At 33.7% G+C, this 13,476-nt stretch overlaps 1 protein-coding gene across 2 annotated transcripts in view; it reads right to left on the bottom strand.

Moving 5' to 3' along the window:
• Positions 1-13,476, bottom strand: part of kra (basic leucine zipper and W2 domain-containing protein kra) — a 168,419-nt gene that overhangs the window by 55,325 nt on the left and 99,618 nt on the right. For both annotated transcript variants that reach the window (XM_090405613.1, XM_090405614.1), the window contains exons 5-6: positions 10,068-10,133; positions 2,510-2,645 (exon numbers count right to left, since the gene is read on the bottom strand). In XM_090405613.1, the coding sequence (XP_090261739.1) occupies positions 2,510-2,645; positions 10,068-10,133 (202 nt within the window). The remainder of the gene's footprint in view (positions 1-2,509; positions 2,646-10,067; positions 10,134-13,476) is intronic.

Genomic DNA, 13,476 nt, shown 5'->3' with positions numbered 1-13,476 from the left:
TGGATTTCTGCTCAGAATATGGACTGGTTATTACTAACACCATGTTCCAACATAAAAATGTGCACAAATTCAAATGGAGAGAAGAGGCAAGAAATAAGAAAAGTCTCATTGACCATGTTATTGTTGATAGTGATGTTTTCTCCCTGGCAGGACACAAGAGTGTTCAGAGGATTTGAAATTGGAAGTGATCACTATTTAGTCTTGAGCACGATATAATTGAATTTCATATTGAAAAGAATGAAATGTAACAAAGTTTTAAAGTGAATAAAAGTTGAGCAGCTCTCAGATATGAACTAGACTAAAATACACAAAGATTATTGAAGAAAAAATGAAAGAGTTTGAGAACAGGAGCCAAACCTTGGAGATTCAGTGGCAAGCCTTGAAGAACACCCTGATTGATTCAGCCAGAGAGGCATGTGGTTGACCCAGTTAAAGAGGCAGTGAAGGAAAAGAAGAAAGCATATCAAAAGTTCCTGGCAAATAAGTCAGCTTGTGCTCTTAGAGAATACAGAGACAAATGTAAGAAAGCTAAACACTGTAAAACTAGCTAAACAAAACTCATGGGAGGACTTTGGCAAGAACATAGAAAATAAATATCAAGAAAGTGGTAAGATATTCTGGAGGTTGTTGAAGAGGTTTATAAATGGAGGAAAGAGTGCTGTAAAAGAAGTTAGAGATGATAAAGGTGACATGAAAACGGGAGAAAAAATATCCTTGAAGTATGGAGTAATTACTACGAAAAATTGCTAAATGAAACAAGCAGTGATAGCACAGTGGTAAAAACACTTAACAGGCATACAGTCAGGAATACATATAAATACTTGAAGTAGAAAAAGCCATTAAAGGCTTCATGAAAAACCCTACCATGAAAAAGCCTTGAAATGTGGAAAGGCAGCAGGAATAGATGATATTTGACCCGAAATGCTGAAGCATGGTGGTATAAAAGTCTTACGGTGGCTGCACTGCATAGTTCAGAAAGCCTGGACAGAGGGATGAATTCCTGTTGATTGGAGTACAGCTCTAATAGTACCAATATATAAAAAGGGAAATAAAACTGAATGTGAGAATTACAGCAGTATTTCCCCTACTGAGTGTTCCGTGCAAGATTACTTGAGAAACGGTTGAGAAGAATTGTGGAAGAAAAGCTTATTGAAGAACAAGCTGGATTCAGGCCAAATAGAGGCTGTCAGGATCAGATCTTCAATTTACGACAAATAGTTGAGAAAGCATGGGAACATAACAAAGATCTGTATTTAAGCTTTGTCAATCTGGAAAAGGCATACGACAAGGTGCCAAGAGAGAGAGAAGCTATTCAATACACTAGTTATATGGTGTCAAGGGGGCATTATATCAAGCAATACTTAGTCTTTATTTGAGTTGTAAGTCAGCAGTTAGAATTGAAGGAAGTACAGGAAGATGGTTTAATGTTAAATCTGGTGTGAGACAAGGATGTACATTATCCCCTCTGTTATTCATGATCTATATGGATCACATTATGAAGGAAAGCGGTATTAAACATGATATCAAAATTGGAGATGTTAATGTCAGCTCTTTGCTTTATGAGGAAGATGTTATACTTCTAAATAAATCCGCTACAAGTTTGCAAGCTTCCCTGACTAAATTGAATAACTGTGTAATAGATATGGTATGAAAGTCAGCAATAAAAAGACAAAGACAATGAAAATAGGTAGAATTGTTGATTTCTTACTAATCATACTTAGGCATGAATTTTGTGAAGATGGTAAATTAAATATGGAAATAGACAACAGAATCAACAAAGCTGGTATGGTAGGAAGCCAACTGAATAAATTCATATGGAATAAGAGAAAAATTAGTCGGAACACTAAGTTAGCTGTATACAAGACAGTGTTCAAACCAGTTTTAACTTATGGATCTGAGAGCTGGGTCAGAAGTAAAACACTTGACCAAAGACTAGAGACCACAGATATGAGAGTCCTGAGAAAGATTAGAGGCATGAACAGATGGCATAAATGGCAATATCATATTAAAAACGAGGATATTAAGAAAGAACTTTACATTGTCAGCATCCAGGAATGCGTTATCAGAGCTAATCTCAGGTGGTATGGTACTTAAATAGAATGGGAGAGAAAAGATTAGCAATACAAGTATTCTCTGCCATGTTGGTAGGAAAACGACCCAGCGGAAGGCCAAGATATAGGTGGATTGATACGGTACAAAGTGCCTTAGACGATAGAAATATAAGATCTGATAATGTTGGAGTCTTGACAAGTAACAGACTGATTTGTAGGAAAATTGTAGATAGGAAGTTAGTAATGATGTAAAATGATGTAATAAATTCAATTCACCTTTTCATGTAGTACTGTCATATCCTGCACACACCCCTTGAGGGTACATGTCAGGAATTTGATGATGATGAAGCATTAGTTTTGAATATAATTCTAATAATCTTTGGCCACAATAAAAGTCAAAGCCATACAGTTTGTTCGATGCATAATGACTATTCCAAGAAATGACAGCACCTACTTACCATCTTTCACCAAGTGATCTTGTAATGTGTTTGACAAAACAGTGGGTGGAACCTGACCTCCTGCAATCAATATGGCTGCAACTTTTGCCAGTTTTTGTCGTTCTTGAGCAGTAAAGCCTTTTAGGAAGACCATTACCTGAAAATAAAAGCACAATTAATAAAAATGCTATTACCTTTCTATCACCTTTCAAAAATTACCAAACCACAATTACTTGAGTATACATATTAATAATTCATTATGTGCAATTGAATAAATATACAACACTATTCCAAAATTATACTGGATAAAATTATAAATTAATACACAAAGATACAATCTAAATATGTACTCAGAGGAGCAAAATAAGCTTATTAAGCAACCAGGTGGTAATATTGCAAGAATGAGAGTCAAAGACATATGGAAACAGACATAAATGAAATTGAGGTGCATAAGTGTAACTTTTCAAAACTTACATTCCCAAAACAAAACAGACTTTCAAAACAATGCCTGAATTCTCACACCATTTAGATGTGACATAATACTTTGTGTTGTGAATGGATTTTCAAGATGATTTCAATTCAGGAATGCATTCATCATCAATATCACTATTAACACATACAGGTTGATAACAACAACTTGATGATGTAACCTAGTTTATTAAAATTGAGACTGACAAGTGCCTAATATTATCTAATTCTAGCTCTAGATCAACCCTGGTAGTCCCCCCCATCCCTTCCATAACTGTGCTATAAATTCCTGGTTTTGTCACCATAGGAACCATGACATTTTAAAATCAGGCTTATTATTATTGAGAGAGACCTCCAGGGAGTCAGGAACTCATCTAGGAAAGCCATACGATTCGCGGCAGCTGTCATACCGGTTGTTAAATTCATTCATGCTACTTGCCCACACAGGAATCCATTCCAATTATGCACCACTCTGAGAGAAAAATCTAGCTCTCACTCCCTTCTTGACAGCATTCATTCTAAACTTCCAATGTTGCCATTGCGTTCTTTCCCAACCCTCAATGAAATGAAAAATTCCATGTATTGAAATTATGTATATCCCTTTCAGAAATTTGTAAGCCTCAATCATATCACCCCTTTCTGTTTGCTAGTGTCTGAAGTCTATAAATTCTCAATCTGTCTTCATAATGAATATTCCACAATCCTTATATCATTTTTAACATACTCCCTTGCAATCTCTGTATGGATCACCAAGAAAACCAGGGGACCAGACCTGTGTGCAACAGTCCAAGGGAAGTCTTATCAAGAACTTAAGACATTTTGCCCCTTACCAAAAGGCAAAATGACTTCCTTATCTTTACATGTCAAGGTTCGATTCGGCATTCTCTGAGTTATATTTACAATTTTTGCTATACGACTCTAAAACTACCTGTCTACCAAAACTCGACAATACATAGCATAATCTCAATATAATATGACATTGGATATCTAATCACACCTTACATTTATTAACATTGGACTGACAGCCATTTCCACATGACCACAGTAACAGCCTATTCAAATCATCTTACAAGTACTACATATAAGCAGCATTCCTGATTACTCTACCTATCTTTGTATCCTCAGCAAACAGCTGTATGTCGCATGTCAAATCCTTCCCAGTGTCATTAATGTACAGAATGAATAACAGTGGACTAGAGACTAATCCTTGTGTACACCACTGATTACCTTGAATCTTGCAGATTCACCACCCCCATATATGAATTTTTGATATCTATCAGTCAGCCATCCTCTTATCTATGCCAATCGTTCATAATCCAGTCCCATGTTCTCCAATTTTTACAACTGTCTTCCATCTGTATTCTGTTAAAAGCTTTAGCAAAATCCAAAAGTATCTTGGTGTATCCATTCCACCTGCCTGAGTGGTAACATTATTATATAGAATGTAAGCAACTGAAACATGACTTAGTAAACCCATGCTGTTGTTGCAAAGTAAAGACCTTTCCAGTCAAACCATTTCTGAATGCAAGTCCCAACCGATTTTTCCAAAATCTTCACCACCACCACATCTGAGATACTGATTGGTCAATAGTTAGGTACATCGGTCTTTGCACCACCCATGTGCAATGGGATTACCATATATTATTTTGGAATCTTCCCCATCGTGATACTCAAATTATATAGCCTGGTCAAAGAAATAGCCAGTACAGCTGAACACCCTTTTCGCATTTATGAATTAATGTGATATCAGTTCCTATTGCTCTCTGCTATAGAAACTGATATTCCATCAGTTCTTATAACAGAATGCTTATTCAGTTTGTGGAACAGCTCTATTACCTCCTCCTCATGCATGTGTTTCATCATGCAGTGAAGAGGTAGTGTTCAATGTAGTATATACCAGGTTGATAGCTTTCAGCAAAATAGATACTCATTAGTTGAACAATCACTTCTGCATCAGTCACCTGCATACCATCCACTGAATGTGGATGGTATGCAGGTGACTGATGGTCACTCCAGGTTACTTAAACTTGACTCTTTTGGCCTGCTGCTTATAATTATCATAATTGAACACATGGTATTCCTCCCACATCTTTTTCTTATGAATCTCTTGTTTAATTAGATTACACATACATTTCACTCCTATTCCATTTACTCTTCAAAATCTAAGCACACATTCTGATATTGCATCATTTAACTATTTTTTAAACACTTCCCATGCATAGTTGATATTCTTCATCAAATGACTAATACTATGTCACAGAACCCAGCATACTCCTCAGGTGGTTATAATTTCCTGTAGTGCAGCATGTAACTCTTTCTGAATGGAACATTCATAAACTTAGACATTTCCGTGAGCACCACATGATAATTGTCACCAACCAGAGACAGAATAGTTATGTCTTTAACTGAGATACCCTCTGACTCTATAATCAGATCTAACCCTCTTTGACCTGTAGTTCCTTCTGTCACAAACTATTTGCAGAAGTTGTATTTCAATCACCTCAATAATTTCATTTTTCTTCTTCTCATGGGATTTTAGAGCTACCCAATCCATGTTCATATAACTGAAGTCTCCCATTACTCTTTTTGCACCCATCATATTTATTTGGTGATACATTTCTTCATCACTAATAACTGATCCGCCAGTCCGTAACAACACTCCACTATGTATTTAATCTTGTTAACCTTCCCCAGATGGCTTTAAACTAACTGCCACATGAAAAAAAACTGTTACTAGTATTGCAGTCATAGGTCTCAACACTAAATGGATTCAAGTCATATGATATCATTAGCAGCAAGTACCCCCTCCTCTCCTATCTATCCTTCCTAAAAATACTGTATCCTTTACACTCAATACCAGTTAGTATGGCTAATTCTGATAGCCAGGTCTCACTAATACCTACAACATATGGTCCCAATATATTAAGCAAGGCAGTAAACTATACTCTACCTCTTCATACAAATAAATAACTCTACCAGTTATTTATTTGTATGAAGTTTCCTCCCTTTTTTCCCCCGTCCCTATTGGGATGAGTTGAGCCCCCTTATGGGGGGGGGGGGGTTAAGTATTTATGGCTGTAGATGCGTGTGTGTTCATGGGGCTGGTTTGCGGGATGAAAAACGCCAGATAAACTAGCGGGAAAAAATCCTACTGCCCACACCCAAGACTGGCTAACTTGGCTATGGCTGAGGAAGATCCTCAAATTCCTCATGTCTTCGAAGGGAATCAAACCTGGGACACTCCTTCCCCAGTCATATGGTTGTGAAGCGCAAAGCCACTAGGCTAACCGTGTGGACACTCCTAGCATTTGTGTACAAACAATAAATTACTTGCATGTTCTTTTGTATACTCTTGTCTGTGGTCTGCATGACATAGTTTGACAACTTGCAGATCCCTGCTCTTATCTAGTTCCTTACTTATAAAGACACTTCTACATATGCTTAATAGGTCTGAACCAGACAAACACAGAATTGTTCTTTCTTCATAATTATTTCCATAATAATAACCATTCCCATCATTAATACACTTACCTAACATTGTCAATGTTACACACAGATTTTCATGATTCCTCCCATCAGAATTCAGTTTCCCTGACTGTGTTATGTCTCATATTGATTAATAATTTTTCAAGACTCCTGATGCCAAACACGTTCAAGTGTAGGCCATCCCTCTTACACAAATCCAATCTTCCCTCGAACTCACTCCATGCACCCAAAAACTCATATCCATTCCTTCTACACAGCCTATGCATCGAATAGTTTGCCATTATAACCCAACTTTGTAATTCATTTCCATCATATCTAGGTAATATACTAATGATCTTGACTTTCTCACTTTTCACTCTCACTTCTTCAAACAACTTTTTCATATCCTCTCTCATACCTATCAGAATTACAACCTCATTTACTTTTCTGTTTTTCAACTTCTCGAACTATATTTTTAATTTTTGCTCAGGGAAAAAAAATCTTATAACTTGCTCATCAGTGGTGTGTTTTATGATAGTCACCATACCAAACAGATATCCTGTTTACAATCAACTTTCCTTACCAAATTTTCATTATTAAACATGGATGCAAAAGATACTGTTATTTTTTATACTTTATACATTATATTCCCTCTTTTTTTATATATATAGTATATTAACTATTTAGTCTACCGGCTGTGCCTTTGTTAATAATTATACTATATACTTATGAGGTGATTTATTATATAAATCTCTTTTACTAACAATTATTTTTATTTTGACTCCAAGTGTCCCTATATGTTATTGTATTGCACAAAAGTTCACTCCAATTGGTGCAATGACTTTAACTATCTCTTTCAGAATCCAACTAATCATTGACTCAAAACCTAGTACAAAATAAACACATTTAATAAAACTAAAACAATATATATACACTGCTAGCAATAATACATAACTACAGATTATATGGCCTTATTTAAAAATATAAACTTACTCTTAAGATTAAACACTTTTTCTTTCACAATCACAAAAAATTGTTCATAGTCTTTTTCTCTTTCTGTTAAGGCTCTTTTCCAGAAGTTATACGGCTCTGTACTTCATTTTCAGGATCCTTTTCATCAATCAATGTAACACACATAAAAGTCTTCTTGACTAAATCTTGTTTCTTTTTAGTAGCAATACTCATCAGATCAGGCATCCTTAATACCTATAAATCTTCTTAATCAATATATTTTCTAAACATTCACTTTCAAGCATCCTTAATACTTATAGAACTTCTTTATCAATATTTTCTCTAAGAAAAACATTCACTTTAGAATGTAAGCAACAAGTTCTTCTTTCATTCACAATACTAAATGACAGTCTTAACTTTTTCCACTTTAAAAAAAACTTAAAGTTTCAAGATTTCCTTTTATTCATTACTTATTCCTCCTTGAAACCTATTATTTTCACTATTCCCTTTTCGGAATACACTATGAAATTTCTTCCGACTGCCACACACAAAAAAAAATCAAGTTCCTTCCAACTTGAATATTTACCGGCCAGTGTTCTAAAAACTTCCGAACGCTCTCTTGTTTACAACCGTTACTTGGATACGCAACGCTTTCCTTGTCAGCTGTCAATCACACATCAAATCTTCTCCGGGAGCATGCGCACTCCACAAAAGTCAGAAACTACGCACTGCAACAAAATGGCTGACTCGCTGTATCCATTAGCGCTAAGAGAAAGCCTTTCACAAAACACAAAATTCAACATTTTTAAACCACAACAAACTTTCTTATAAGTAACACAAATATTCAGTTTAGTAAGTACATCAATTTTTTTTTACTTCTTTACATGTTACTTCTAATATAACATTTTCATAACGAGCACATCACAAGTGCAGACACTGCATGTATGAAAACAAAACTAACAAGCATAATTAATACGTAAAAATATTCAGAATTTTTTTATATGATTATTTTTACAATACTATTAAAACTGAAGTATTAATGAAATAACATATCTGACCCATATTGAGCACCGTGTGAGGACATTAGGTGTTAGTCACAATTTAAATTATTTCTACAATTACTATACTGATGTGTGCCTGTCAGTTATTGTTGTGCTTTGATAATGATGGGTAGAAAACCAATGGCATATTAGCGAATTTAATATTTTTTTCCTCTAGATGTTGTTTATACCATTAAGCATTATTATAAATATTGAACAATATCTTAGCCTTTCATTATTTATGAAATAACATAAATATGAAGAATAAGAGGAGCGATATTTCATCCAACATTACCAGGTGGGTGGTTAAGTTAATGAATCCATTAGTCACACTATGATATAAATGTAAGCTGCACATTTGACTTAGAATGCTTACTTGTAACAAAAGTTTTAGTTTAAAAGGAAATTCAGTGTGCATTTTTACTAATACTCAACATTAGCAGAAGAAGAATAGGTTAACCAAGATTTATTCGCCTATTAAAAGAAATTCATTTTAAAAAATTCTATTCAGTTAATACAATCATATGAACAGTAAATGCATTCTGGATGTTGATCCTGCAATCTTTTCATTTTAGAATTATCATCAGCAGCAGTGTTGTACTGGATACCTTTATATAGTAAAAACTTATGTCATGATCAAATTCCTTACTCATGCCTACACATTAAACTCTGCAATTCATATTTCCACACAAGCTCCTATAATGTGGCTTGGTGGTCCTGAGTTAATTTGTGACATTTCTGTATGCTTTCTTATTACCCTTGAACTTAGGAAACGTAAATGTATAACTAAAGTATATCATCGAAGACCTGGCACATTAAAGCTTTAGGATTACAAAAATAAAAAATATCAAAAAAATAAATAAATCGATATTCATGGAATTCATCAACTGGTGTACTACTGATTTACTAATTAGATGGCTTAAATGGCAAAACATGTTTAGTCTCCAAAATAGGTTCCAAGCTTATCAGTCTTGATCATAGCCTTTATGTATTATAGGAATTATTTAGCTTTCCTAAGCAAAAGGATAAGAATAGATCACACTAGTCATTACCAATACTGCTTCACCATACAACCACCCTTTCATCCACTGCTAATTCTTCATCAATTTTAAACACAAATTTAAACTCTCAGTACTTTTAGATGTTTAGGATGCTATAATTTGTTATAATATAACAAATCCCCCCTCCCCCCAACATACCTCAACTTACTTGGCAAAAACCTTCCAGCTAGAATGTTCCAACCTTGTATAATAGTACAATTTTATCTTTGTACCATCAATTTACTACTTTTCTGTTGTAAGGTTTTTTTTTAATATGTGAATCTCAATCATGAAAGACTGGAAGTCTATATTGCATTTTTATTAATGTCATGGTTAGGCGAAGGATTGGATAATCTGGAAACCTTAAGCATCTTTGTAATCAAACACAACTTTTACAAGTACCTTCAGACCATCAATAAGCAGGGTGGCAATCTTACAGTGGGCAATGAAATTCATCTACCATCTAAACATATTCATCAAGCATACATCAGGAGAACCCTAATTTTAATACATTTTCTTTGAAATATTGATGAAAAGAGTAATTTTTCTGGAAAAGTCGTGTGAATGTGTGTATGAGATTATGCACAAAGAAACATTATAGTCATTTTGACTTACCTTCTTGAACTCATCTTCTAAAGTCTTCTCAAGATATTTGTACCGCCGTATAAGTTTAGTAAATACCTAAGATAGTACAAAACATGAATATTAAGGAAGAAATTATTCAATATACTTATTTTATAATTAAATTAATTTTTTTTCCCCATTTTACAATTAAATTCAATGATGCTGAAATTATGCTATCAAACTTAAATAAACAATATCAATAGTAGTAGCATGAATGTATATAATTATGTCTTTTGAATGTGTCATTTTCATACTGCTCTTACTAAGGATAGGTGAAGGCATCATAAAATTAAAATCATAATTATCACATGTTCATAATATCAGTAATCTATTTATTCAGTAGTAGGTATAGTTTATAAAGTTTGCAAAACATCTCCTTTATGTAGTTTACTGTACTCATATTTTAAATACGCACTCTGGGTGAAACATAGCATTATTATATGTCAATCACTACCACAAAAAACTGATACCCATAGCACATTTAGCACCATGGAATAATAAACATGGAACTTTTTCAAGCCCACTTCAGGTGTACAGTAAGAGGGATATGATCTCAACACACACGCAAAAACCTACCACCTAAAGTATGGAAGTCACCCCCCCCCAAGTAAATTTTAGTAATTATTGCTGGTAATATTTTATTTACTTAAACTATGTAGTTGAGCGTGTTTTTTAGATTATTGATTTTAATTCACTATATTGTACAAAATGTGCATTACACGGCACCGACGCATATGACAAAAATGTTGGCCAAGACTTCCTTATTCACAGAGTTTAACAAAGGATTTTGTGCAATGGAGTATGTGTGTATACCAAGAGTGAATGGTTTATGATGGTCAATGAAAGCAAGAGTGGGGGGTGGGGAGAGATGTCAGAAATGTTTCGTGTGCCAGTGTAAGAAATGCGATTCTCATAGACAACATGAAAATAAAGCAACTAACATTAACAATGTAAGGCACGATAGTAAGTACTCTAGAGAATATAGTAGAAAAACTGAGCAATAGCCATTGAAATATGAATGAAGTGCTGAAGATACATTGGATGATCAGATGACAGTGAGGAGAGATAAATTACACCTATGCAGAGTCCTGAATAGGACTATAGGAAATCTGTATTAAAATTTATATATTTCACAAATTAAAAATAAGAAAATAATTAACTTATATTAAGAAGTTAATTATAAAATACTATTTTGTAAAGTAGTTAAGTGTTTGTTTCTCTTTGTATGTTGTGAGCAAGATATTTTGAGATATTATATTTATCTTTGGCTACTAGTCTTGCTTAAATGCAATTTTGTATCAGCTGTCAAAATTTTCTAACAGTTCATATGGTTTATTTATTTCTTCAGACACTTTTATCGAAGGAAGTCAGTTGTTCTTAAGTGACAAAAATGTTGATTTTAAGAATGTTGAGACATTGAAAGTTAATTTATTCTAAAGTGATGATATGGTTTGATATAGTTTTTAGCAGTTTATTCAGTGAAATCTGTTGTTACTTTCATATAAAAAAAGAAGTTACTGAAGTGCACAGGACCAAGAGACATGTTTTCTTCAGTATTCTGTGATTTTAGGATGCAAGAAGAATTTGATTTATGTTACCATCATAATAGAAAGCAATTTTTGTGTTAATCTTTCTCCTGCGTGAACTCACGTAAGAATTTAAATTTGTGTAGGAAGCAAGAAACTGAAATTCAAGAAGTTTAGTCTATATAAGATGATAACTGTTGGCTTAACATTATTGAAAGGAAGTTAAACAGTCAGTGTTTCCCAGGTTTTTTTGAAGTCTTAGTTTGAAGAATATATTGGCACTTACATAGTTAAGTAGATGATCTGCGTGTGTGTGTAAATTAAAGATTTTCAAAAAGATTAGATACTGTGTATATCAGCAATGATACTGGATTGCAAGAAAGTGATGAAACTAGGGATTTGGGGGTGATGATTGACAGAGTTGATGTTCAGAACATATGCAAAATAGCTCTTGGATGTTGAAACACTAACAAGTAAAGAAAGGGAGATTAATATCCCTCTTTATAAGGCTATGATTTGGCTGCACATTGACTAGCATCTATTAGAAGGCAGTGAAGAGGATCTAGAGATGCGTGACTAAACATAATCAGTATGTGCACTAGATACTGTGGTGATCAAATTTTTTTGCTTTGAAAGTGGTGAATGAGTTTAAGGCGAGAGGTATGATAGATCTTGTGTATATAAAGGTTAGTGTGGGTATTCCACAATGACTCGTCTGAATCCATAAAGATGCCTGCATAATAATAATAATAATAAAGACATTCACAAACATCCATACTGCCACAGTATTCAAATCCACAACCTGATGGTAAGCAAGGAGAAAATACTAACCACTCAGTCAGTGAGTATGGTTATTGTTATGAAGCTCAATGTTCTTTTTTTTTTTTTACTGATTAAATGAACTCACATTTAATGCCTTCTTGTTTTTAAGATGTTTTTGTGTTTAACATTAGATTTATTTGACATGCAATGAAACCACAGAATTCAAATCAGATCTCAAAACAAGATGAACCATAAAGTTTTGATGAATGCTTGTCAGGGATGGGAAACTGAATCAAATTCAATTCAAATTGATAAACTGATGAAATCAGTATTTTTCTTGGGCTTATATATATATATATATATATATATATAAATTAATCTAAATCAAAAAAGGGGAACAATAACCTCCTTACCCCTGCTTGTTATTCTTCAATACAACATGCTGCCTGGCTGCTTTTGCAAATACACTCTCTAAACTTCAAATCCTATTCAAAGAAACCACATTATTCTGCTTTGTCCCCCAAACCCCAGGGTAAGATTAGTCAACTAGAATCCCATGAGAATCAATGAGTTATTCTAATGGGGACGTCCACTTTCTTAAACCATACATTTTGTCTGCCCCTCCCCACTTTACATTAAAAATTTTATTTATTTATTTTAAATGTTTAATATTCAATATCCTGAAGCCCTATAAAGCACATTAATATTAAAATGTTTAAATTTTTATTTTAACTTTTTGGTTTTCATTTAAAATTACTAATTTATACAAATACTTTTCTTGATAAATTCATTAATTAATAATTATATATGCTACTTGATGAATTTCTCAAGAAAGTAAAGAAAATACAGTTGCATTACATTATTAAATACAAGAATGTGAGGGAAATCACATATAAATGAGATGACTGGGACATTGAAGATGTGCAAAAGCTCCAACCATTAATGCTAAGATTTATTTTCAATATGCTAGGTCTAATAATATTTAGAAAGATTCCCAGATTTTTCTTTCAGTTTTGTCATAACAGAGATGTAAGACTTCAGAATCATTCTAAAGATATTTTTCTCTCTCTCTCTGTTCAGACATTATAAGGATTAACTGAAGATCACACATG

The sequence above is a fragment of the Typopeltis vanoorti genome, chromosome 15 (genome assembly GCF_054136105.1).
Source record: "Typopeltis vanoorti isolate ZY-2024b chromosome 15, IOZ_Tvanoo_1.0, whole genome shotgun sequence".
In the NCBI taxonomy this organism is placed as follows: domain Eukaryota; kingdom Metazoa; phylum Arthropoda; class Arachnida; order Uropygi; family Thelyphonidae; genus Typopeltis; species Typopeltis vanoorti.
The sequence above is the reverse complement of the archived record's forward strand: the minus strand, read 5'-3'. Positions and strand labels throughout refer to the sequence as shown.